The sequence below is a fragment of the Botrytis fragariae genome, assembly GCF_013461495.1.
Source record: "Botrytis fragariae strain BVB16 chromosome Unknown tig00000274, whole genome shotgun sequence".
Taxonomy (NCBI): Eukaryota; Fungi; Ascomycota; class Leotiomycetes; order Helotiales; family Sclerotiniaceae; genus Botrytis; species Botrytis fragariae.
Genome location: NW_023501007.1, coordinates 397995 through 425046, shown reverse-complemented (window position 1 = coordinate 425046; position 27052 = coordinate 397995). Strand labels below are relative to the sequence as shown.

The 27052-nt window shown below is 42.4% G+C and overlaps 6 protein-coding genes across 6 annotated transcripts; 3 read left to right on the top strand and 3 right to left on the bottom strand.

Annotated features, from left to right (window-relative positions):
• Positions 1–773: 773 nt before the first annotated feature.
• Bfra_012426 (putative wd40 repeat protein) lies at positions 774–4524 on the bottom strand (the record flags this gene model as incomplete). Its single annotated transcript, XM_037342741.1, has 5 exons — positions 774–965; positions 1091–1900; positions 1963–3021; positions 3119–3736; positions 3865–4524. 5 exons carry the CDS (start codon positions 4522–4524, stop codon positions 774–776), a joined length of 3339 nt encoding a protein of 1112 aa, XP_037187463.1.
• A 1064-nt stretch (positions 4525–5588) lies between these two features.
• Positions 5589–8074, top strand: Bfra_012425 (putative proline-specific permease protein; the record flags this gene model as incomplete). The annotated part of the gene is made up of 11 exons (XM_037342740.1): positions 5589–5721; positions 5778–5805; positions 5952–6173; positions 6227–6404; positions 6457–6550; positions 6599–6640; positions 6696–6804; positions 6857–7358; positions 7417–7505; positions 7592–7805; positions 7862–8074. 11 exons carry the CDS (start codon positions 5589–5591, stop codon positions 8072–8074), a joined length of 1824 nt encoding a protein of 607 aa, XP_037187462.1.
• A 7879-nt stretch (positions 8075–15953) lies between these two features.
• Positions 15954–16950, top strand: Bfra_012424 (uncharacterized protein; the record flags this gene model as incomplete). Its single annotated transcript, XM_037342739.1, has 2 exons — positions 15954–16792; positions 16890–16950. The coding sequence occupies 2 exons, from the start codon at positions 15954–15956 to the stop codon at positions 16948–16950; spliced, it is 900 nt and encodes a 299-aa protein (XP_037187461.1).
• Positions 16951–18578: 1628 nt separating this feature from the next.
• Positions 18579–20489, top strand: Bfra_012423 (putative mfs sugar protein; the record flags this gene model as incomplete). Its single annotated transcript, XM_037342738.1, has 4 exons — positions 18579–18676; positions 18763–19082; positions 19135–19868; positions 20016–20489. The coding sequence occupies 4 exons, from the start codon at positions 18579–18581 to the stop codon at positions 20487–20489; spliced, it is 1626 nt and encodes a 541-aa protein (XP_037187460.1).
• A 1164-nt stretch (positions 20490–21653) lies between these two features.
• Bfra_012422 (uncharacterized protein) lies at positions 21654–21983 on the bottom strand (the record flags this gene model as incomplete). The annotated part of the gene is made up of 1 exon (XM_037342737.1): positions 21654–21983. One exon carries the CDS (start codon positions 21981–21983, stop codon positions 21654–21656), a length of 330 nt encoding a protein of 109 aa, XP_037187459.1.
• A 1017-nt stretch (positions 21984–23000) lies between these two features.
• Bfra_012421 (uncharacterized protein) lies at positions 23001–26395 on the bottom strand (the record flags this gene model as incomplete). Its single annotated transcript, XM_037342736.1, has 3 exons — positions 23001–23365; positions 23417–26095; positions 26158–26395. The coding sequence occupies 3 exons, from the start codon at positions 26393–26395 to the stop codon at positions 23001–23003; spliced, it is 3282 nt and encodes a 1093-aa protein (XP_037187458.1).
• Between the last annotated feature and the right edge of the window lie 657 nt (positions 26396–27052).

Sequence of the window (27052 nt, the reverse complement as noted above, 5' to 3'; positions counted from 1 at the left end):
TAGTTATAGTTGTAGTACGATATCTGTGCTATGTATTATATTACATACCTCTTTTCTCTAAGAACTCCTAATCTCATTTTGAAATTATTCAGCTTTTCTATTCTTGGTTGCCTACCTATCGACATTGAAATGAAGTAGGAAGTGCGTATGTGATCTGGGTATGAATATAAAGCTTGAGACGGGAATTTCAGAGGATGAAGTAAAGCATCAAAAAGTAGAAATATCATAATATCCTACATCCAAAAGATAGAGAGAGGGGAGAGAAGGAACAAACACTATCGCAAGAAGATATTGAGGAATTTCTATACAAAGTATTTCAAAATTTTCAAATTCTTACACAGCTTATCGTATCATCGCACCTTAGCCGACAAAAGCTAGATAGATAGGTACGCAGATATCACAATATCATGTTGAAGCGCTTATTTATTATCTTTTTTCTCGAATTTGAAGTCTGAACATCTTCCTACATACACTCTTTTAAATCTCAATCTTCCTTTCAAGTTCTCCAAGGGTCTCATTTAATACATGAACCCGAATAATATCCTAATTTTGCCGTTAGATACTCAAGTATAACATAAGATATATCCAATAAACCAACAAAACCACTCACCAATCTAACAAGCTCCAGTTTATCCACTAACATTCTCCTGAACACTTTCCATCAGCATCGTTGCACTTTCTTTCGTTTCCTCTTCTATTTTCTGTCATGCCTTATCACCGCTTCTCATATTTTCTCATTCCAATCATTCCAAATTCTACCATGTCTTCTCCCTCTATTTTTTCGGAAACTTAACAAATCCCATCATCCTATATTTCGTAATTGGTTCCTCATCAGCCACCATTTCAGTTGGTCTTGAGTCTCCCGGTAATTCATTTATTGCACCCGACATATATGTATTGGGTGCGGAGGTTGCAGAGTTTACTTCTGATTTGTGGAGGATGGGTGATGTGGTAGTGGTATCGTTCTGTTATGTTTTAGTATCATATAACTTTGGGAGCGAAGATAAAAATCAAAGAGCTTTTCAAGATGACGTAGTGGATGGATCTCCCGAGAACTCTTGAGGGAAAAGGAACAGAAAATAACACTAACAGCAGTCAAAGGAATCTTTCTAACCACTCCCCTTTCCGCCTTCGAAGGATCAATCCATGCCATAACAATCGCGGCCTCCTCATCCGGCAATGACATGAACGCCATTGCGAATGAATCAGATTTAATAGTAAGTTCTCTTGAAACTGCTATTTTTCTGATGTCCAACGGACTAGAATTCAAAGCCGAAATCAGATACAAATGCCCCTTTTCGTTAACCATAGCTAATTCTTTTCCAGATGGAGAGAAACTAGCGCATTGAATACGACTTCCCAACTTTCCAGATCGGTTAGGCGCGGTTCTGATATCTGTTTTTTGACCTGTTTTAGGATGGACGAGGACTGGAACACCGGATTGTGTCCAGGTCGTTATACACACCAGAACTTCTTCAATACCCGTTCTTGAGCGAAAAATAGCGGACGAGAGGCCTCGATCTTCTGACTCATGTAACGGAACATGATATCTACAAGAGACTATTTCTTGAGACGATTGCATTGGAGTCATCCAAAAATATATTTGGATGGCTCCACTCTTGGCACTTCGGGTACTGGCTAGAAGATGCATCCCATCATCAGAGTAGGAGAGGGTTTCTACCTCCGGACAGTCTTCGCATTCACTGTGAATGCGACTATGAAGTCTATCCTCTCTAGGTTCGGATGATTGGGTGGTTTTGAAAAAGTAGACCGTTGCGTTTGTAAAGCCTACTGCGACTGTGCTTTCGTTGGGGGATATGGCTATGCTGCTTGCCCAAAGATTTGGGGGTAAAGGATACTCTACAACCGGAGCTGATTTTTGCAAGTTAACTATTCTAAGCTAATTAAGTGTTATTAAATAGGTAAATTGTTAGGAAAGTGTTATTGACCGAAAGAACATACCGTGAGCTTTGGATCTCGGGTGCCAATTATATAAGCTAAATACATTTTGGTTACAGATGCCTTATAACAGCTACTCTCCGTTGGGAATACACGGGTCATCGCGGGAGGGGATGCTCCCATATCCCAAATTTGTATTAAAGATTGAGTCCAGAACAGACCATTCGTTGAGTTTTGTGATAAAGAAATATTGATTGCTTTGGCGCTTTTGCTTTTCGAAGTCTTTCTTGGGACTCGAACTAAGCTTTCTAAGTTTATTTCGTCCAGTCTTTGAGCCTCCAGTGCTGATGAGGAGAGTGATGTGGTTTCGACGGACTGTCCTGGAATAGACTCCTTTCGCGTTCCAGTGAAAACCGATGTCCATTTGGATCCACCTTTTGACTTTTTTCTATCAGAATGGCTCTGACCCATTGTTGGTCGGTTCACAAAATAAGTCCCGCCTTCAGAGCTCATTCCATATGGGGTATGGTCATTCGGTGAAGTATTGCCAATAGAATCTGGAGAAAATGGCGTCTCGTCGGTAGTAGTAGAATTTTTTCGAAGCTCTGGTATTCTCGAGGTTTCACCTGACCTCGAACCATCCAGTGACACCAAGTCAGAAGAGGAAGAAGGTAGGGTAATAGGGGTGTCTAGCCTTTGGCTGAAAGTACCAATAGTAGGCGATACTTGAGACGGAATTGTATGAGGTAGAGACCTAGAGCGATCTTGAGCAGCTGCAGAGATAAAAGTTGTCTTGTTGTGAAAGGGTGAAGGTGGTTCAGTGTCATATGTGCGCATCTTCACATTGCTTGCACTTGAATTACCGTAGGCTGGATGATAGGGGATTGCTCCATCCATTTTCGGCGGTGGAAGCTGGAAGTATGTTGGAACATATTGTTCCAAATGCATAGCATCTGCATGAGATTCAAAGGGTTCAAGAAGATCCCAAACTTGCCTTGCAAGCGCCATCTCACGCATTATTGTAACTGGTTCTTCGCATTGAACGCATTTTGTCTTTGATGGTAGTCTAACTTCATTTATATCTGGGTTCTCCAACTGAGCATAGAGATCATCGTCAGCATGCTATTCCATTAGCGTCAGTCCACATTCAGACTATTGCTCGGAACCTCCCCCAAATAATTATGTCAGAAGTTAAATTCTAGTAAAATACTTGGCGTACCGGAAATTTCAGATTCTCTAGGTATCTCATCTGTGAGGCACCAGCTAAATGACATTTTGAGCAATTGAGCGTATATATTCTCGGTCTTGACGATTTGGCATGCCGGCTTGGATCATCAAGAGCAAGAATCCTTTTCGTAATTTCAGATATAGTATGCATCATCTCCCTATCACTCACACGACTTATGATTTGACGATCATTGAGTCGTAGACATAGTGCATCTATTGCATCCAATTCCTTATCATCTATTTCTATCTGCATCGACTGTCTCCTCAAATCTGGTGTATCTGGAAGGATGATTCGATATTGATCAGTAAAAGTACCGACCAAATCTTCTTTAGAGAATCGTGTCGGTATTCGCATACTCTCAATCGCTCTTAAAACCGCATTCCTCGTTCGTTCTGATGCAGCTGGAAGATATGCATCGCGGGTTTCTCCATTTATCGTATATTGAATCGAAGCTGCGACGACGAATTGCGTAACGTCTCGAAGTGCAAGGAATTGTGCGAGCCATCCACCTCCCCCACTACCTCCTCCACCACCACCTCCTCCTTCTGAACCATCTGCAAGTATAAGAGTAGATATATATTTTGTCGAGAAGCAATCGTTCAATGGATACTGTAGATGAAGAAGTGTGTCAGTCAGTTTAGATTCGTAGATTTTGATCAAAAGGTTCTAGAAGGGTACGTAGAAAGCTTAGGCCTAGCGGAGCCCCATAAGTAAGACGTTAATATAGTGGCTCTTACCAATTCTTCTGCTAAATTTGGTAGTTCATCCCTTAATTTAGAGGGTAAAGCTAGTGGATTAGGCTCGGAACCCCGCAATGATTCAGTTATTTCTTTGCAAACCAACAACAAAAATGATTTCGGTCCTGGATAACTGTCGAACATATGTTCCAGTGAACGATGAATGCGCCCAAATCTATCTCGACGAATCTTTCTCTGCAATTCGATTTTCGATTGAGATTGTCCATCGGATGGTGGTTGTGGCAATAGCTGGAGGACACGAAGCGCAGATAATAACAGCTCGGCCAGGTACTTGTCTCTCAATTGTCGCGACTCCCATAAACTCTCTCGACCTTCGATAACGATGTGCAAGACAAATTCGATCATCCGCAGAGTCACCTCCCAGCTGGCCAGAAATCCAAAATACCATCCATCTTTTTGAAGCTTCGCAGATGGGATAGAAAGGCGTTGAAGATAAAAAATGGCGTTGAGTTGAGCAAATAGAGTTATTACCAGGTTTTGATAGGTTTCCTTATCGCCATCAGAATATACTTTTTCGAGGGAAAACTGCCCCACCAGTTCCAATATTATATTATCGACGTCGCTGCGCAGGGACAATAGTTTCCAAATGTTTGCTAGACGTGTGAATTGTGGTGATGCGGCCGAGGCTGGAGTCGGCATGGTGTGTTGATGGCATGAGCTCTCAATCTACGTAGTAGCTTCAACGATTCGAAGCAGTCTGGTCGCCACGTGGGCTGACTCCCTCAATTTGGTGCCGCAATAATGGCAAGCTTTGAGAGTATATCATAAGTATGATGCGTGTCAAAATGGACCATGAAGGGCGAAGATCATCAACTCGATCGGATCGTACTGGGCTTGTTTCCTGACGACCACAACCCGCGACCGTCTACAGTAATAGCTAGGGTACCATGAGGGATGATATGTGTGGTGGCCCCGCTGTCACTTCAAGAGAACGTTCAAGCAAGGTCTTTGGATAGGATTTTTTTCTTCTCGAAAACTACCCTTGTTCAGGAAGACTTTGCCCAGATTTGTCTCTTTTACTTGATCCAATTTGGAAGGTCATCCAATCTCAGCTACGGATACAGACCGTTTCGTCTATTCGTATCTCCTGTATACCATTGGATCATTTACTATCTGGCCACCCGGAGGGCTGAAAACCCCAACCGGTATCAAGGTTTATCATATGCAATGTAACCCACTTTAAGGATCAATGAAAATGCTGGTTGAAAGTCCACAAGGATAGCACAGACTTGGTTCTTCTTGTGGAAATTCCAGACGAAAGAACCGGCTTCAAGAATAAATCTGACATTAAGGTTTTTCGGGATTGATCTTATTCCAGAACTTTATCTTCTAGATTTGACTGGTTGGTTCGAAAATCGGTATTATCTTCCTGTTTGAGGTTCTTGTTTATCCGGTTTTATATATTGTAACCATGTTGTAGGAGTATGTTTTGTCACGAGGTTAAAACAAAGTACTGTCCAAAAGAGCGGCGGATGCGGGGGTCCCTGTAAGTAGGCATCAGCTTTGTACGATATAATTAGTCGTCCCTTCTATGTGGTTACATTAGACCTTCCGCCCGTACAGGGGCTGAATAATGCGGAGGATTGTCTACATCGAGGCAGTGCAGATATATATGATTCTGGGCGACCCTGATTCCTTCAACTTCTTTTGCGCGAATTGTCATAACATTTTTGACTCGAAATTTTGACCACAACATTGTTACGATGGATCATGAAAAACCTGAAGCGGTGATTCCGCCGCAAATATTCGAATTCGATATCGATCAAACTCGAAGTCGGACAAGTCCAGATGCAGAGCCCAATTACCCTGAAGACCGTCGAGAACGCCGTGGGGAGAGTTTGTGGTGCGCTAATCTGTATCATTCAATCTTTGCGATCACTAATTGTCATTAGGAGAACACTTGGTGAACGGCACATTAACGTGAGTTCCTGGGCCATGGCTGAGCTTTTTTCTGTCAGAAACAATGGCTAACGACGTATATCGTATGTCAGATGATAGCGTTTTCTGGGTACGTTCCTCGACATGAAATTCTACTCAAGCATATCAATAACGTATTATGGCTACAGGACAATTGGAAATGGACTTTTTCTTGGTAGTGGTCGATCTCTTGCTGGAGCTGGACCAGGCGGCGCCGTCATGGCGTACATTATTATGGGAACAGTGGTTTCTTCTGTTATATCTTGCTTGGGTGAAATGACTGCTCTTATGCCTGTCAATGCCCCAGTCGTGGAGTTTCCTCGAAGATTCTTAGATCGCGGCGTTGGATTTGCCGTTGGGTGGATGTATTGGTGAGCAAACTCAATCATGATACAAATAGAGAGGGAATATTGACGATCAGAAGGTTTGCATGGGCTGTCACTGCCGCAGAAGAACTTGTTGCTGTTTCTGGAACTCTTGGATTTCACTATGATGATGGAAGAACATTCCTAGCTTGGACAATTGGGGAAAGTGTCGACCCTGCTGTTTGGATTGGATTGTTCCTAATAATTGTTACTGCTATCAATATGTTTCCTGTCAAAGTGAGTATTCAGCAGCACCCACTAATCATTACCGCTACTGATTAAAGTATAGTATTTTGGAGAATTAGAGTATGCTTTCGGTTGCATCAAGATCATCTTTATCACAATGGTCATTGTTTTGATGCTTATTATTGACACTAAGCAACGTACGTACAGCATTTTTCCTTGAATATTCTACGCTGACGCTCCGATAGCTAGCTCAGATGCTTATTATACATCACCCCCAAACTCTAAATGTGAGCATTCTTCCCCGTGAGTTGCTACATTGTTTCACTGAATTAATATGTTCAGATTGGTGTCATCCGTGGGGATTTTTCAACCACGCCTACTCCGTTCGAGATGAAGAAGGAAACCTGCAGCGAAAGATTGAAGGCCCCGCTGGCTCATTCCTTGGGATGTGGTATGCCGAATCACGATCTCGAGCGCCTATACATAGCTGATTATCTCTATAGGACAACTATCATTAATGTTATTTTCTCATATACTGGAATGGATATTGTAGCAGCAACTGCGGCAGAGTCAAAATCGCTTGCTAATGCCGAGAGTATGAAAATGGCCGCAAGAAAGATCTCCATTCGTATCGTCACTCTCTACACCATGGCCATGATCACAGCATCTTTTATAGTGCCATACACTCATCCTTTCATCAATGGAAAGGGGCAATCGGTTGGCGCGCACTCCATTTTTGTTATTGCAGTCGTCGAAGCGGGATTGCCAGCTATGGCGCATTTCTTCAACGCCATATTCGCTTTTGCATCCTTTACTTGCGCCATTAATTCTATGTATGTGGCATCGAGAGTCTTACATACTTTGGCTTTACAGGATCAGGCTGGACCAGAATTTATTGCCAGGAGATTAAGGCAAACTAGATCGGGTGTTCCAATCAGAGCAGTATTAGCAACGGCTGCTATGGCTCTAGTGGCTTTCATGGGTAGGACTGGCACAACTGCAATTGTGAGTACCTGCACCCATCCGTTTATTGCGGTACTTTGAAAATTAATTGAGAAAATAGCGACTAAGTGAATTGGCATCAAACTGCACTTCGTCGATTCTTATCGTCTACGCCACGATTTGTGCTACTTATCTCGGATTTTTTCGGACGTATGTCTCAATTTTCTTTTCTCATCTTGCTTTTTTCCAACCGTTAGTGTTTCATTCATGCAGCCCACTAACGCCACAAACGACAGACTCGAAGATACTAAACTTTATGGAAATTCATCGGAAAGGCAAGCAGCCCATTATGACCGCGATCATCCCCGTTATCCATACAAATCACACGGCCAATGGCTTAAGGGATTTTACGGTATGACTGCATGTATTATTCTCGTTACCTTTAACGGTGTTTCTGCATTCCTTGAAAGACCTTTTGATATTAGAAGATTCATTGCGAGTTATGTATCTGTATGTTTTAGCTTCCCTGACTCTCCTATTGACTTTGTTGGACTGACAAGGAACAGGTCCCGGTGTTTATTCTTCTAATTATAGGCTATAAAATTAATAAACATGGACTGAAAATACGAAATTGGGGCCCGGAAAGATCAAATGATTTGAGGAACACGATTCAAGCTGCGAGTGAGAAGAGGAAGGGAAGACTAGAGTTTCCGGATGAGGGAATTAGTATGGAGAATTTCAAGACGTGGGCGCATTGGATGTGGGTATGGACAAGATAGGTTGTGCTGGAACACGACCGGCGTGGTGAGGCTTTTGGAACTTCGTATTGGGTTTATGATTGAATGAGATCGGCTTGGGTATGGATCGGGTATGGAGAGGTTATTGAGGCTCAAATAATATTGTATTATGAGGCTGCTACGGAACTACAGGATGGGAAAGAATACAGGATACTAGGATGGGTTAAATCAGGAAATGGATTAAGATCGGCGTACAGGCGCCGAATAAGTCGACGGAAAGAATATTGCACATTATCGAGTCATCAAAATCATTCTTATAATTTAGGGGATACTAGGAAATGAGCCTCCTGTTAATAATGAGCATTATGTATATTAGCGTTTGTTGGCGCACGAGATAGTACATCAAAAATCAAATAAACTAACAAGAAGCCACTCGAATTATATTCATCAAAAACACTAAAAGCGTCGCTAGCAACCGGCGCAGCCCTATAATCGTACCGTAGCCTACTGGTATGCAGTCTGCCCTACTAAATAACTCCTGTGAATTAAAACTCGGTCTGTATCTTGTGTATAAACTCACGACAGATATAGGCAACAATGGTGATATTATGGTGGCTTGCATGATTGTACGGTATGCATGTATGTATGCAAATGTGTGTGTGAATACAATGAAGATGAGAATGTTGTGATATCCTATTATTTGGGAATATTATTTTGTTACTTATTTAGTTAGTTGCTTACTATATTCATGTAACTCGGTGTCGATATCTATTTACGGGCGTGTATGCTCATTAGGGTGTCCAGGGGCACATCTCTATATAGGCATGTATGTGTGTAGATTAAATAGCATCATTTTTTTGAAGAAGGTCGTCTGATGTTTAATGTTTGATTTACCTGGTTGAGTTGGAGGCTGGGCCGGTAGGGACTGTAATGGATAGGCGGGAGGAGAATAGGACGGGAAGTAAAACGGGAAGGGGAAAGGATATGGGATGACGCAAAAGTGAATTGGGATCGGGGTGATTGACGTGAGAAAAGCCGATCTTACTTATAGTAGCATTGGTAGGTGTGATTTGAAAACGGTACGGCATTTATTAGACGAATGAGGAGGTGGGTGTTGTTTAGGGAGTAAGTGGAGCGGAGTTTAATCCTGTGTAGTGGTTGATGGAGTTTCTCAGCGATTCGGTTGAAGATTTTACTGGATGGCAATGGGGATAGGAATAGACTTATTGCTAGTCAGATAGTTATATTGCTAAATCATTGGTCTTGCAACGCGTAATACAGAAAGCTTAGTCTTGTGCTCCCCGGGCGGATAATATCCATCGAATAAGCTAGACCTTGGGCCTGAGTATAATACATACTTAACCGATTTAATTATAAAAACAGCACTTTCGCACTGATTTCCACGGAGAATATCCATACACTGACCACACAACAGGTGGAACTGCATAAGATAATCATGCCTTCATCTATCTGCCTTGCCGAGTAACTTCATATCGGTACTAAAATCTTACTATACCTTCCTGCCCAAGATTGATTAAAGCCGGGGTGCAGTGGAGGCTCATGGATAGGCCTCGTGCGCGATGTAATGTAGTGTTATGCTGTGCTGTGCAGATAGCTTTATTGTATTGTATTGCATTGATATGACACCATGGAGTAGTGTAAGGTATGAGCGCAGTGTTGTGGTGTGGTAAGGTAGTAATGATAACTAATTATGATGGTGCGCATGTGAGGATGCATTCGTATAACATCCATACAAAATGCACTGCTCGTATATCTAACTAATAAATTTATGATAGTCTCGGCAGTTGCGATAATAACATGTGTTAGCTTGTGTACGAAATTGCCAATGTTTTATCGCATGATGTTTATTTCTCAAATGTACCGATTGGTTGTGGGGGTGGGAAACGGTAGGATTCCTTCAACTTTTCTCGCCATCCTATCGCAATTTTTTTAATTAATCGGTGATGACTTACTACCGTGATGCGGGAGGGGTCATATCAAAGTCACTGCGGTGGCTTTATGGCGTCACAACTTTGCATCCTTCTATTCGTTTCTTTTGTGTGAGAGATTAACGTGCAGGAAAAGTGGCTTGAAGGAGTCAAGTAGACGGTATGAATGGAATTCCACTGGCGCTTCGCGATACAGGAACTGTAGTATAAGGAAGTGGGTGGAAGGGATGTACAGTTTCGATGTATAGGAAGAGACATTATGGAGATGATTAGTGATATGTGTATCATTAAGCTGACTGATGTAACAAGCGAATTAATCTGTCTCCTAGAATCAACCTACACGGTGTATGTCACACCTTTCCGTACACTTGCTATTGTAAATTTGCGAGAAGCCAAAAATTTGAGGTATCACAAATTGCAATAAGCCGAGGATAAAAAAAGAATAAATGGTAGTAGCAAAGCCACCACGTGGAACAAAGTGGCGTTTGTTACTTGCATTTATCCTTACGAGGTTGGGGAATTAAGGGGTTGATTGGTGGAGGAGTTCAATGAGATAGGCTGTTTGTGATTGGTTGATTCATGGTGGACTAATTTTGCAGAAGATAAAAAAAGAAAGGGGAGAATGATTGGTGTTAGATAAGATGATCAGTCGTATATGCGTGGGTTCGGAGCCCAAAAATATAGAATGAGAGATTGCACATTACTTCTTTGGATAGAAACGCAGAGACCTAGATAATCATTTCAGATACATTTCACTACCTGGTAAGAATGAAATTTACATTTCCAAGCGTCTTGTACTGCGACGAAAAGAAAGAGGTGCAGAAGGGTTGGTATTCGTAGTGTAATGAACCTGAATTACTAAAACTGAACGTATGAATATCATGACTCAACAGAGAAATGCATACCAACAGCCACAAAGAGTCAAGTTAATGTGGAAATTAGTCTTTTTTTGCGCTAAGGGTCTGATAACAATACCAAGAGCACTAGAACTTGGAAGCGGAAAGGGGCTCTACTGTGGCACTCTATTTAAAAGGAAAATCTCGAAGTTTAGTGGTAGCTAGTCCATTGAGAAGAAGTTGGAGGAAATATACTCAAGGTGGAGTAGCTATGTTGTGGTATTTCAAACATGTCCACAAATTCCAGTTAGCCCAGTACTGACCGTGAAATCTCAATAAACCCCAAAGACACATGTCATATGTCCAGATTAGGCCGCATTTAAATGCTCAACGATAGTAAGTATGAGTTGACCCATCCACCATGAACTCCTCTTTGCCCTCCATAATTTCTTCGATGACAGGCTCTCTTGTCTTTGAGGTCTCCAATTCTATCACAGCTTGTCAGTGCATGTATCCGATGTTGGAATCGACCAGTATTCCTGGCCAGAACAAGAAGTCTAAGGGCATAGATTAATGCATTTTGCTGGCTCTACTTCCTCTAGATAGCTTTCGAGGAAGTTGAGTGCGGGAACCACCTGTGAAAATCCTATAGATTGTAACATAGCATTTTTTAATGATGTGATTGAGGATCAAGCAGGAATATTGAGCTATTGTTTATGCTTGAAATATAAAAACCCATCTTTCATAAACCAATTCTAAGAAGATTCACTGATGACTGAAAGTGATGTGAAAACAGACAAGTTCTTCTGTTTGCTCCTTCATAATTTGTTTAATAAAGTTGTCTCTGATGAGACTCAGAGGAAGACCCAAGAGACTCCAAATATACCCAGAAATGATTATCCTTAAATTTTGACATAGAATAGGACTGTTGAACGAAAGATATAAACTGTCCAAATATGGTACGTTTTGAATTGGAAAATTGTATGAAGAGCTCGAGCCTCTTCGCCTAATATACTTAAAGAGGCAAAGTGAGATTGAATTATCAATCTGGTATGCCTGCTTCCAAGCTTTCCTGTTTGTTCGTTTCAGAATAGAGGGATTTCAATCTTTATTTGGAAGCAGAGAAATCAACAAATCAACCAAGACTGTGTACAAAAGTCAAAAATTTGGTGAAACTTATAACAATAATGGGTAAGTGACGTCCTGCTGACAGTATCCCTTGAAATTCGAATTCAATATCTGCTCTTCAAATTGTTTGTGGAAAAGGCTTGCAGACTGATTGCTGTAGGTCTGCTCCTCTATCTGATTTTATGCATTCTGATAATGATGCATTTATCTCATTATTAAAGAGTCTTTACAATGAAGGAAGGAGATGTGATCATCAATTGATCACCTACACAAGATTGAATGCATCTGTTCAGCAGTTCCTTGGCAATTTTTCACGAAAACACTGTTTCAAAGGAGACACGAGAGCTCCATCAAAAAAAAAATGCATTTACTAACTTTTGTTTTCCAACTTAGAACTGCCATGTTGGAATTCACAGTCTTTCATAGAAATGATACACGGAAGCAGAATGAAACCTTTTCCACTTCAGTCCTCAAAGTTCTCATTTGACCGTTTGAAAGAGCTAGAACCTGAAGTCGTTTCGAGTGGCATGATCGACAGTACGCGATCTAAAATCAGTATAAGCAAGGAGAGTGAGGCCGCTGATGTGGATGTCACTACCGGAGGTTTCACAAGGGGAGGCGAAATCGATCGTGATAACTACTCATGTTCGCGGCGGCTGATATGAACAAACTCTGTGTTCCGATAAAGGAGTAAAGCTTCCGACGATAGATGCTGGTATTAGAGGGTACCAATGTGGAGTTGGTAGAGTGGTTGAGGAAGAATGTTGCAACAAGTGCGTGGAAACTGTAATGGCTCACAAGGTATAATTTGAATGATAGTCAAGCTCTTGGTCATTAACTAATCGATACACCTATAGATGAGTCGAATGAGACATCAAAGTTACCAACCATCATCATAAAGCACCTTGAATACATCCATTTCTTGTCATTTGTTTTAAGTTTCAAGGCTGAATGACTTTAGCGACGATCTTCTGCCCACGATTCAAACGTGCCGTTGTTGGGCTTATATTCTGCCATTAACACTATGGAATCAATACCAAGGTAAGCTTGCGCCTTGAAATGACACTTAAACATAAACATCCGCTGGAATACGAAGGGATGAAATGTGCGTTTAAGGCGTCATGCACCCTGGAAGATGAACTGAGTACGTTCGATCAGTATAAGCCAAGAATATCAAGAAGTGTGGGAAGCTTTCCTTCGAATCAGATTAGCTAGCTCACCCTCTGATAAATGGTGTGTTAGCCTCTTTCCGAATATCATCATTTAGTCAATGAGCTAGGCCTGGAAAAGACAATCAAAATTGCCAGTACAATCCCTCGACGCGACAAGTGGACCTAGGGACATGGCCGCCATCAGCAGCACCCCTTGGCTAAACATGTCAGTCGGATGTCTACTCTTGGAATTTCCATCAAAGACCAATCCAACACGGACGCGGAGATCGACTATCTCTTTACCACACATCTATGATGGATCTCCGGTCGATTCTCAAAGCGACCGCGAGCTAACGGCAGTATCTCTGGCACCTCTACTTTTGAAGCTGTTAGCTCTCGTGCTGGTGATTAATCTGTAAGAGGGTGAGGACTCAATATCTGTGTTGACTAAGAGACATACAGCAGATTTAAAGGGAAGTAAATGTGTGGAGCTTGCCTAGAACCAGAATGAGTCCAACTATCTTAGTTCAATACTTTAATTTAAAAATTACATAGGCAGGATAGTCGCTTTTGTCTTGGCCCCTGGAACGCTCAGAGTATTCGCGACCTTCTATATCATGTGTAGGTGCTATAGTGCGAGTAGATATTTTGTCACCTGATTATGCTCTTGATAGTTGACTTGAAGCAACAGAGCTCATACTTGCACTGGGTCAGTGTTGTAACTTTGAAGTTTGATGAAGCGAGCCATCTGGAAAAAAGGTTTCTAGTGGAACTTTTCACTTCGATGCTTATCAACTCATTTATGGTTGGAGATCTCTCTCTACTTTTCGAGGCTGGTATAGCGACATGCAACTTCGAGGGGAATTGGCCCACTCATATAAGATGTTTCATGGAAGCTAGAGGCACTGCGATCTTTGAGAACACCGAAGACAAGGACTCTGAGGCCACTAAGTCAGTCATTGAACATAGTTTTTTGTAGTTAAACTCCGTCAAAGCTCAGGGTCTCCAGAGATGTTGCAGAACATTGAAATTGTAGCCAGCTTGTAGCCTACCTCAACCCGTTATGAATTGTAATTCTCTTGCAAATGCTCCTGAAAGCTATATGTGGAATCTTGAAAGGCTATGCAATCGGATTCGAGTTACCTAGATTTGCAGCTTGACAAGATTTCCCGTGAGATTAGTGAGTTTTTGGAAAGAGTGAGGAGAAAATACGAAAAAGAGTTTTGATGCCGGCAGAACCCCACCAGAGGCCAATGACTTCCATCAATGCCCATCTGGAACGGATTTCTCAATGTTTTGTCGGACTCCGAAGTTGTGAGATGAAGGGCTCAGTTTTGGAGAGAGGGCCCAGAAACTCAGAGAATCACTTTTTCATGACGGCTTACACTAAGGCGCGGCCCGTATCCTGGATCCACAGAAAAATTGTCTCTATTCTGCATTAAGTAGATTAATCAACCGACTGATGTCAGCTCCAGTGAGCTACACTCACATGAGTATCGATGCGCTGCAGATAAATTGAGAATATGGCCCCTCTTTAAAAATCAGGTGTCGCTGGGAACCCCATATAACATGACTCAAGTTAACGTGAGGGTAAACTCTTGTGTAATACTTATTAATTCTTCTTCCGAGAAGGAAGAAGGTTCCAAACGGTCGTCATTGCCGTAAATTGCCAGCTCTCGCTGCTCATTCTAGCAACCTAATGGCACTTCTCACCGGCAATTCAAAATGTATGATTCGATGAGTAGATTGGTTTAGGTCGCTAAAGAGGAAAGAAGCCATGGGATAGCCGATCAACGACGCTCAGATTTATCGAGAAGCTGGGTGAAGGCGTCCGTGCTACCAAATGTGAACGCTTACTGTCTCTCCATGCTGGCATCCTAATTATGAGGGGTCCTCTACATGTGCTTTGCGGTTCTCGAGAATGTGTCAAGTCCCGGAGCTAGCAATGCAGCTATGGTCACATTGACAATCGACAGCAAAAATTATGGTATTTTTTTATTTTTGCCGCTATCAAGCCTGCTCGACTGATCATTCATCTAGATCAGAGTGACGTATCCAGAGGGGCTTAGAAATGCCGTGGGGGTTGTGGAACTTCGAAGGACTGAAGGATCGACAGGCCACATTTTCCTTGTTTAAACTTTCTTTCCTATCTTGCTTCACCCAACTATCATTTATGATTCCTCTCGAGAGACCCGTGCAGGTTATTGTAGCTTGAATCCTCTCAGCGGTCATCGAAAGATATAAAAAGACTGCAGAATGGGTTGAGAAGGCTATAGTGATAGCAATTAGTCACCCGCGAAGACGAAATGCGATGGTAGAGTGGTGTTCTTCGTTCTTTTTGCTCTTTGAGTGAATTTCGAAAGAATTTCGTTATGTAGGTGGAATTAGTGAAGGCTTTGAGAAGCTCAGATATGAATGTGCCAGAAGAAAGTTCCCAGAGAGAACTTTCAAGAAAAGCAAAAGAGGGCATTGAAAAAGTTCGAGGGCAGAGAACATTAACGAAGTTAGTAGCAATTGCTGGTGTTGGAAGAGAACGTTGCGCATGGACGGAATCTTTCAAGCTGGCGAATTTACCGAAGAAGTGTTTATCGTCGATGCTTAGTTTCTGCTGTTGAGTGAAGTTTTCAATTATCCTCATATGGTTGGTCAATTTATTATCAACACAACAACACAACAATAGACATTAAGCGTAGTGACTATCTCCCACCAAGATTATCACCACAAAACAAAAGCACAGTCTTGTTTTTAACCCTTTACACTTTTCAACAACACAACTTCAAATCCTCGAAAAACAATCTCTGCCCCAAGTCAAAAAATTCAATATATTTTCTCCAAGTTACATCCATCGAAAATAAAGATGTCTAACAACAGGGACGGAGCCTCTTTTTTTGCTACCACATCCCCTCCATATTCAAATGCTTTATACGAAGACTATGGCTTGACGCACAAACAATGGTGCGACTATAAATACCCTGAAGAGCCCTTGAATGTTATAAATGCGCAACTGGAGGCAGTTACTCGGGAATTAAGACCAGCTCGCATCAATGCTCCTCGTTCATCTCATTTTTTTCATCCAGGCCGGACCAATCTTTCTCAGAGCGCTCCTGATCATCTCTCTCCTCCACCACGTCCATCAACTCCTCTTGGTCAAGCCAACTATGATGATAGTGATGACAGTGGTGATTCCATAGATCTCGGCAGCTCAAGGCCAGTGTCGGCGCAAATACAAGCTCCAGTTCCAGCTCCTTCCAGAATTCGTTTGTCCACTGCAGCCAAGCGTCCAGCCGAAGACGCCGCTCTTATCGGCACTGGTATCGAAGAGAAACCAGACCCTATCCGCGCTGACACCATGGCAAGCTTAACCAAAGAAGTAAGAACAGCGACCCTTCCTCGTGGCGTCCCACACCGCAAACAACTTGACCTTCTGAGGGACATGCCTCTTCGCAGACAGCTCTCTCTACGAAAACCACATAGAGATTTCTACCGTTCGCGACCCGACTACTGGGATGCAACAGCCGGATACTTAGTAGGTGAAGTAGTCCCTGAGCCTTGCAGCTACTGTAAAGCCGGTAGTGGGCTGTTCGCAGAGTGTGTTGTGGTTCCACCTCAATCTGGTAGTGATAGACAACCATTGGGAGGAGTTTGTATGAGTTGTGCTTATCAAAGCTCGGGGGGAAAGTGTTCGTTCCATCCAAAGTAAGTTATCACTTGTTCAGTGATTGGCCGTTCTATATTGAGGCTTTATTTATTCTAGAATTTATTAGAAGGTTCTAACTATTTGTTTGTCGAATAGTCACAGTCAATGGAAAGAGAGAACGGACAGGGAGCGCAAAGAGCGAGAAGCAAACGCGTAAGAGCGATGATTGATTGGTGTTATGGTTGACCAATTGAGCGAAAGTCTTTGAAATCTTGAGCTCGATGCCTCTTTCTTCTTACGATAGCTCTATCACCTTTTTGTTTTTCTCCCATCTTCCTCTGTCGCCTTCTAGCCACCGCTCAGTTTTCCTCGCAGATTCTCACTGTTCTTGTTTTTTAGAATACCGTCAAAGAGTCAGTACAATCAAAGTACTTCATAGCCGCTATTTTTGTCGCGTTTTTATCATCTCCAGCTCTCACTATCACCTGTCTTCAACTTTCGCTGTCAACCTATTGCCTGCTGGTCTTTCATCCCACTTCCTTGCACCCGCGTACCATCTAAGCCATCGTTATTTTCTCACTGTCAATGTCTGATTCGCCATTGTTGAATCTTTTTCGTCCTCCGGTGTCTCCAAAGTTTTAATACAATAGCGGCTGCAAGAGTCATATAACTAGGCGACTGGCATAGAAACATGAATTGGCATGCTATCTGGTTCAGTACAGAGAGGAGAGCAGAACTACACACTTTCTATTTGGTTACTGAATGGATGAAAGCGAAAGAACTGGATAGAGAAAATGGGCCGTATAACTGCTGGCGGTTGTTTCCTTTGTTCTCTCTCGCAAACCCGAGGCGGTGGCGTGTATTTTCAGATTAGATACCATATTTGATGAAATTTTGCTCTGAATTATTTTCACTTTTGGCCATATATTGCTTCTGTGCATACTGTGCTTTACTGTTTCATTATTACCTCATATTCATGGCACTCGAACCAGGATAGTACAATGAGATTACGAACAATTGAACATTCTATCCCAGGCTCTCTCCCTTCTGATTTGATCAATAGATTATCGTGATCCAAGAAAGTTTATAATGTACTATTGAAGTCTCACCGTCTCGGGCCTAAACCTCACAAGAATCTTTTAGCGAGAAGCTACTGCGCTGGGCACACGACTAATAAGCGTGGCACATCAGAATCGACAAAAAATGCTCTCCAAACAAGAAATCTCGATAAAGTAAATTTTCAAATACAGTACGATTATCAGTTAGCAATTCATCATTTTGGCTCATACCATTGAGAATTGAGGGATCCAAAACATTGATTCATTTTTAACCTCGATTGATTTTTTGATGAGCTGCATGTTTAAAAAACATGTCCCACTTACAGAGTTGCCAGGGTCTCTTCTCCCCTGGTTTACCCCTCCCTCAGTGACACGCACTTACCCCACTTTAGTCAGGATTGCCGAAATGTCCCTTCCCCAGTTCTTCATTAGTCCACCATTTCCCCGGATTTAATTGAATATACGACGACGGGTGTTCGTGTTTCCTTTCTTATCAATTGAAGCTAGATTTCCGGCATTTACTGAGAGACCAAGATATCAAAACCTCCATTCTTCATCATTCAGCAACAGACGCCACGGCACTTGACATTATTACATGAGATATACACAAAGCAACATCATAAAACTATATTGGGAACTTTTTCACGACATCATTGCGCTTTGAAACGGCTTTCAACACCCTTTCGACGCTGTGTTTACCCGGTGGTTGATACAAACAAATTGCTTGAATACCTCCCATGTTCAAATTTGTACTCGGCAATTTGCAATTATTTCAATTCTCACCACGATGCCGAACCTCGAAGGTCGGGCTCTCTTTACAGCCGTGACATCGCTGACATGTCTTGGGTTTTTGCTCATAGGATATGACAATGGATTGATGGGAGGGTAAATTTTCTTCCCTAAAACCCCAATGCATCTCTTTGATCTTAAACGCTGCCATTGGACTGCCTTCAACTAACAATTCATGGCAGACTCGTTAATGCAACAGGGTTCAAAGATACATTCAACAATCCTGACCCCACCATCGTTGGCCTGATCGTCGCTATATATGAAGTGGGGTGTTTCCTCGGAAGTGTAGCTACATCTTTGTTTGGAGAAAATATTGGAAGGAAGAAATCGATTGGAATAGGAGTAGTTATCATGACCATTGGGGCATTACTGCAAGCATCAGCATACTCGAGAGCTCATATAATCGTTGCACGAGTAGTTTCCGGAGTAGGAATGGGATTCATAAATAGTACTGTTCCTGTGTTCCAAGCAGAGTTCAGTCCTAAAGCAACAAGGGGATTGTGTAAGAGAAATACCGAATACGTAGAAGTATCACGATACTGACTATATCGCAGATGTCTGCATGCAATTGTCGACTTTGAATTTTGGAATATTCTTAGCGTATTGGGTCGATTACGGCTTCACGCAATCATACACTGCCTCGTTTTCTTGGAGAGTACCGACGATTCTCCAATGTATGTTCTTAGTACCAATGCTTGTTTTACTCGCCATAGTTCCTGAATCTCCTCGATGGCTAGCTGCGCACGAGAAAACGGATGAATCGTTGATTGTTCTCGCTCGATTACATTCACATCACATGACAGAGGGGCAAATAAAATCTTTACACGTGGATATTGTCCGCACTTGCGAATTCGAAAAATCACTGGGAACAGGCTCTTGGAGTGATCTGTTCAAAAATGATGCAATTCAATCACAACGTCGGTTCTTGATTGCATGCGCCATCCAATCTTTCCAACAATTAGGCGGTATAAACGCATTGATATACTACTCCAATACACTTTTCTCGACCTCACTAGGATTCTCAGATCATCTCAGTGCGCTTATGTCGGGATTTCTCCAAACTTGGTTCTTTGCCGCTAGTTTTATCCCTTGGTTACTTATTGATCGAGTTGGGAGGCGCCCTCTACTCTTGTCAATGATTTCTGTCATGTCAGTAGTAATGATTGTGCAAACGGGATTGATTTATAATGTGCAAAATAATACATCTATTGCCAAAGGTTGTGGCATTGGTGCGGCGGTGATGTTGTTTATTTTTGAAGGGGCTTTCACTATTGGATTTCAGGCGACAGTGAGTAGTATTCACATTTTTGATTACTACATGAATGAACTCACCAGTTTCTTTGGCACGTTTCTTAACGGCCCCATATCTCAAGAATCCTATCTACTCCATTGATTCTATTTGCCATTACTAACTTTCACCGTCCCTCACTCCTAGGTCTGGGTCTATCCTTCTGAAATCCTTCCTCTTCGTCTTCGCCAACGAGGTTCCTCGGTCTCAACAGCATGCAACTGGATTTTTAATTACATGATTGTACAAATTACTCCAATCGCATTAAATAATATAGGGTATAAAACCTACATAGTATTCGGGGTACTGAATGCGTGCTGGATTCCAATCATATTTCTCTATTTTCCCGAGACCAAAGGATTGGAATTAGAAGATGTTGATAAAATCTTTGAGAGAGGTCATGGGGCAATCGAAGGATTGGGTGGTCTAGAGAGAGATGATGAGGAGTTTGGGGGGGTGAGTGCATTAGATGGGGAAGGTAGAAATACCAGTTCTGAGCATCGCAGTGGAAGCGGGAGTGGTATTGGTGGTAGCTTGATTAATCAGAGGAAATTAGGTACTGATACTGGGAAAGCAACGAAGGAAGAGATAGAACGTGTGACGAGCGAAGAGGATCCTTAAGCCGCTGGACGCTGAGGTGGGCCTGGAGTTGAAGATTGGGTTCGAGTTTGTGTATACTTCTGCGAATATTGACTGAGTTGGTAAAATGGGAGGGGGAGAAGGGCAGAGCTTTTGTACGGATACCCTTTTCCATTGTGAGGACTCTGGCGTTAAGTTTCATCATGCGATGGACGTTTTGACGAGAAGAGCAGAGATGGGATGAGATGAGGCGGAGGCGTGTGATTAAATTTGTGGCAGCAAAGATTCATAAAACTATCGGTTTCCTTGATGCATTACTGTGAAATAGAATAGAGAAACTTCATAGAGCCTACGAGAATGAAATATTAACGAGGGATTTTCCAGAAATATCTTTTATGCATAAATGGGTCGAAGCTTTGTTCTTTTACATTGAGCTGCATGTTCAATGGGGTTGTTTGATTGTGTGGTCATATAATTATGAAGGTTCCCGATGTATATTAGCAATGAAGCTACACTCGCTTATGGTTTGATAGATTCTGAAGCGTTGGAATTTGTACACTTGAGCAAGTGGGTTAAAGCCGTTCGGTTGATTCATCTTCCACTCGGGGAAAAACAGAGTTGGCGATGAAAACTTGCGTAGCTGAATTACAATAACATGCGAAAATTTTGACAGTTGCATGTCATTGGGTACATGTTGTTGACATTTCGCGAGGCTATAGGATAAAATCTGTCGCAAGTTCAGGTGATAGTAGTTTCTACAAAGAGGTTAGACGGTGAGAGTCTTTTTCTTTTACCGGAAAAAGCACAGAATGAGGGAGCACTACGGATATTCTCAACTCCGTAAAAGCGTTTATTCTTTAATTCATGTATAAACGAGTGACTATTTCTAGTATTCGAGATAAAAACGGTATCTTTGTGATTGTTTGTATCCTGCCTTTGGCTACTCCTCCAAATACAACTCCACAACCCGTGTACTTAAACACCCCGGTATTTCCTTCGAAATTATCCATTCGATATTATCCTAAAGAGTGTGAACTGCTTATTTGATCAATGCAAAGGAATCCTGCGTACAGAAGGTGTAGATCTTCTCCTCCATCGAAGAAGCGTGCATCGATAGGAGCAAAATCGTAGATCAAAACTCCATTATCTGCTCAAAGATATATGTTAGTAGAAATTCAATTCTTTGAGAGTGGAGAGTTACTTACATCAGAGACAGTACTTGAATATAAAGAACACGATGAAAGTGAAGATCGATGCGATTGTAGTGTGAGTCATGGATTGAGTGAATCGGGCCTCCTTCCGTTCCTTCTCGAGACGTGTCTCGCGCTCCTCAATATACATCTGTCGATATATTTGACGCTCCTCTATAAAAATCTGGAGATGCGCTCGGCGCTCCTCAATGTACATCTGCACTTCTGTCTCTCGATCGTTTGTGTATTCGGCAAAGGCTTCGTCTTCTCTCATGCTTGCGGCAAGGTCTTCGATGGTTCTTTGGGACGCTGGATCAATTTCGGGATATGCTATGTTGTTGTTCATTTTGTCGGGTGGAAATGGAATGGTTGGATCTTTTGATTTTGTTTTGGAATTATCTAGATAGAAAGAGAAATGTTTTCATATTTCATGAGCTTGATAGATCAGGAAACTAGGAATGAACAAGTGGCCGTAATATTTATTCACTCATTTCGGAGAGAATGAACACAAACGAATTCTATTACGGTTTGTTGAATGTGAGACTGATCTAAGTATTCTATAGAATGTGTAAGTACAGAGTTGATGCAATAATTTCATCACATACCTACCGATTTCAACTGTCGATATAACTACAATCTGCGGTAGAAAGGAGCTACACTGAAGCTAGCGAAGCGCAAGCTTTCTCAAAACTATTTTGTCTTTGGCATTTCCTGTCCTCCTCTGTCCAGATCCATCCACTTCTTCTTTTTGAAATCTCAAGAAAACTATGCAAATTAGCACCCCACGAGATGAAAACATGCAGGACCTCAAGTCATATATTCTGGATCAAATCAACTTTTCTTAATACAGAAATTACCATCAGTACCACCAGTTAGAGACCTTCAAGTATAAGTATCCATATGGATAATAATTTGTAAAGATCGCTAGGCGATAGCCATTTAAAAATATGCCATGCATCGAAGTATAGATTACCTAGGTAGCATCGTAAACATGAACTTGATCTGTACTCTGTATTATTCGATTCTATCATAGAATAGACACGTCTCAGAGAAAGCGTCAACATGCTATATAACTTGTGTATGTGCAGAAGTCCCTGGGAAAATAGACAACAGATACGACGTACGTGGCATTACCACTACGTATCAACTCCGCGACTGCGGTTTCTCATGAGATTGTTTCTATAGATTAGAGCTCATCAGAACGTATAGGTGTAAAGTTTCACAACATATATCTCATCTTTTCAGTCCTTTGATCAAATCCCTGCAAACCCTCAACTCTCCATCCAATCTTGAACTATTATACACTTTTTCCTTTTGCATTTTCGAGGATATTCACCTTTCCTATGCTATGTGCAAAGTCTCTTCATGTGACTTCATTTTTACCACCGTTGTTCCTGGCTAAAAGTTTATTTTGTCTTCTCTGCTTCTTCCTTTCCCTGCGATTGAGTTTCTTTTCGCATCTACTATTAAATCTGCAACTCCAATTTCCGCAGCAAACCTTTGGAGTATGTTCTTGCAAACTCTGGACGGTTGGCGAAGAGGCAGGTAATGCAGTCAGATCCGGGTCTTGATTGAATGCATTCCAGGGCAACTCGCCTACAGAGAATGTGCTAGATGATGAGCTATCAGTCAGCGGCTCTCCAGGTAATGTTCTTCCTGCTAAATTTTCTCTCCCAAGGCGTGAATTCTCGATACTAGACGCGCGATTTGTGTACATAGCCGGCTGGACTAGTTGATTGTTAGGAATGAGTTCCGGTCAAAATAGCTGGAAAGACTCACGACGAGATTGCTCTTGGTCCGAGATCGAGCTCTGAGCGACAGAAACTTCTCCATCTTGTCTTCCAACAAACATATCTAAACGATGCGAAGATGTCATGAAGTCAGCTTCGTACTCAGAGCTTCTCCTCTGAGGATTATAGGTCCCAGGTTCCCTTGCATTTTCCTTCAAAGATCCGACCAAGTTATTGTCGGTTGTGCCGCTCTCGTGGCTGATATTCGATACTGCACCACCAACAGAAGACGAGTTTGAATTGTCATTTAATATTGTGCCGCTTCGAAATTCGGATTGCCATGTTGACATGTAGTCAGGATCAAGATCTCGCCGAGCCCTTCTATTCGTTGGAATAACACGGTCAGAGCTTGCGTGCAAGTCTAGATTTGTATAACTAGTGGCCGAACGAGAATTGATCTGGATCTGTGCTGGTACTCCAGACCGGGCTGTCGCATGTTCCATGGAATCTTGTTCCTCGTTAAATAAATTACGTAGAATTTCCCGAGTTTTCTTAGCAGATTGACGCTGGCCTGTTGGCTTGATTATTCCTGTACTATTCATTGGCTGATTGTAATCTATAATTTCCGATTTGACTCTATTTTTACTTCCAAATGGACGACCTCGTTTCTTGCCACTCAGACCCACTTGTGAACTTCGGCGTGATGTCGATGTCGAAGCTTGAGAAGAGCCTCTCGGCGGAGAGTCTAAAACGATTGCTTGGTAATTCTTCAAAGGTCTGCCGCGGCGTCGTTTCGGGCCGATGGGATAAGAATAGATAGCTTCGCCCTCCATGTACTCAACCTTGCGCTTCATACCGTTTGGGGATATTTGGCTGTTAGCTGAAAGTAAATTCGAGGGAAGACATGGGCTTGCAGAACGGGGCCATCCCGGAAGCTCAACGCTGAAATTACCTCTATGATACTCCTGTTTTACATTGCCTCCATCGCCTGATCCAGAGTCCCGGGGCATTTCACCAGAATCGCTCTCTTCAATTTCAATTGAATGCGAAAGATGCTCGATATTCTCTATAAGTGGTTCTCGTGGTAATTTTGGTAGTAGTTCCGATGATGGCTCCGATAATGGGTTTGGTAGTGATTCTCGTAGTGGTTCTGGTAACGGTTCTGGTAATGGTTCTGAAAGGGATTCTGAGAGTGGTTTCGAGGGAACCTGAGGGGGCGGCACTGGTATCTCCGCAACGGGTCTCAAGGACTGAGAGGAAGTCTCTGTAACAGACTGATCTGCTTGGACAGATGAAGACTGATTGTTTATTTCGGGATTGGGAGATTCTGCAACAATGCTTGATCGAGATCCAACTCCCAGTCTTCTACGTGTGATCCCTGCAGCTTTTCTTGTCTTGCAGTGCAGACATGTGGTAGGTGCTGGGCTCATCAAACTGACAATTGAGCCTTGGGGTAACACGATTGGGTTTCGACAACTATCACAGTTGTAATGACTACTTGGCACGTTGTCTAGGAAACCATACTCATCTTCCTCACTATCCGTTGACTCTGCTATGGCCGTGGTTTCGTCAACGTTTGGATTAACGCCATCTGTACGAAACAAATTGTCGTCCATCTCCTGACCATTCATATCGATAGGGATAGGACTGCCCAGATCACTAGCATCACTGAAATTCTCCGAAACTTCTTGACTCCTCGTGTTTCCCAGAATCTCATTATTGGCATGAGCTTCATGCATTGATTCCATGTTTTTCCGAAAACTGTCAACAAGATTGTCGAACGCTTCAAATGAAAACTCTTTAGTGGATACATTGAGTGGAGATCCAGCTCCAATACTTGCAAGTTGGTCGTAAGGAAAATTGGCGCCACCAGAAGCACGAGCTAAAGCAAGGTATCTGACTGATATATTGTTGGCTAATTTAAGCATGTCATCTTGCGGTCTATCAGTCGTTACTGAAGTCGTAACAGATCCGCTTGCTCCCGGAATTGAGGATTGGGGGGTCGCGCTCGTAGAATGATCATTAACAGTTATTCCACGTGACCTGGCAACGCTACTAATAAGAGTGTCGAGCGCTTTCGAGAAATCTGTGCCGGACACGACTTCTTTTAGTGTGCCATTATTCGGAGTATGAAGCGCTTCAGTAGTTGTGTTTATCGAAGTTGTCTCCAATCCTCCGTCATCGATCGTTCTAGGGTCTTTCTTTGAATTACTATTGAGAATGGGTAGAAGTTGCCTGTCAACTAAGCCTTGCGAGCCCACAAAATCAGAGCGACTTCTACTTTCCAGGATAATTGATTGATAGGCTGTCTCGTTATCGTGCAATATCAAGCTGTCCTCTGGAGAACGAGTTGGATGTAAACGTGATGAATCATATTCTTGCCTGGTATTTGCTCCACCAATATGCTGGTTTAGCACTGTCGTCGCGGGGGATCCAGAGCCTGCTTTGGTTTTTAACGGATCCCCTCGATGTTGGTCCACGTTTGAAGTGGTGCTTGCGCCATGATCGCGGGTGAGTGTCACGTGATCAGTGACTTGCACGTCTGCGTCCTCTAATTGCGCCGTCTCATCTCTTGTCTTTTCACCGTCTTCTTCTTTGTTGTCCTCCACGCCGTTCGATAGGAGAAATGATTCCGCTACTTCTTTTGCTCCTGGACATTTCAATATCATGTTCATGATCAGTGCCTGAAGCTTAAAGTTCCCCGCCCATCGATCTTCTTTGATAGTGCCTCGAGTGTTTTAGCCCGCTCGACGCGTTCATGATATGTAGTCGGTGATCGAAGAAAAATGCTTGCTGTTGATGCATGATTGGAAGTGGATGGTAAAGAATTTGTAATGGAAGGCGATGCAGGAAATGGTGACCGGGATGGTGTTACAGGTGCTTGTTCCACGCGCCTTGCAGTAGCTTCACGAGCTCTTCGTTCGGCCGCTCTAAGTTTTGCCTGCTCGATTCGTTGTTTCGTACCAAGCTTATTAGCAAGTGATAATGAATCGTCATTGCGAACTTCTTCCATATTGACATCTGACATGACCGTTATGTGCAATTCTTGTATGGCGTAGCAAAGTTCGTACTTTTATTTTGTTTGTGAGAGCTTTCAGAAATAAATTTCCTTTATCTCGTATCTCAACATGGCGAAGGGCAGTATTGAAAGCCAACAATATGAATAAAGTGATTCTTCGATTGTATGTGACCGTATCAACTTAATGAATCATTGACAGTGAAATGTCAATTGTTTGTATTTCGAATTGTTTGCTGCACCCTCATTTGGTCACAGCATACTTCACCAAGCTTACGTAACTCCTGATTTTGTCTGCCAATCACGTGAAATCCAAAAGATGAAAAGACAATGCACCACCACTTCACGTACATTGAGATTAATTGGCAACAAGTTCATGAAATTTTGATACGAACACTCAAATTCAATCAACACCTGAGTATATGGTCGTCGATGTTGCTTTCATTTGCAAAGGCTGTCTTAGCTCAACGGCCATCCACAACGATACCTCGTTCCTCCAAAATGAACTCATTTCTCCACTTACACACCCTCAAGGTCCTCTCTCAATATAAAATATTGATGTTTCTCAATCAGAAAACTACTCATATGCTCAAATCATCACCATTATATACTCTTCTGTTTCCTGTACACACTATCGCAATCATATCTGGCCCTCTTTGCTGCCGGTTC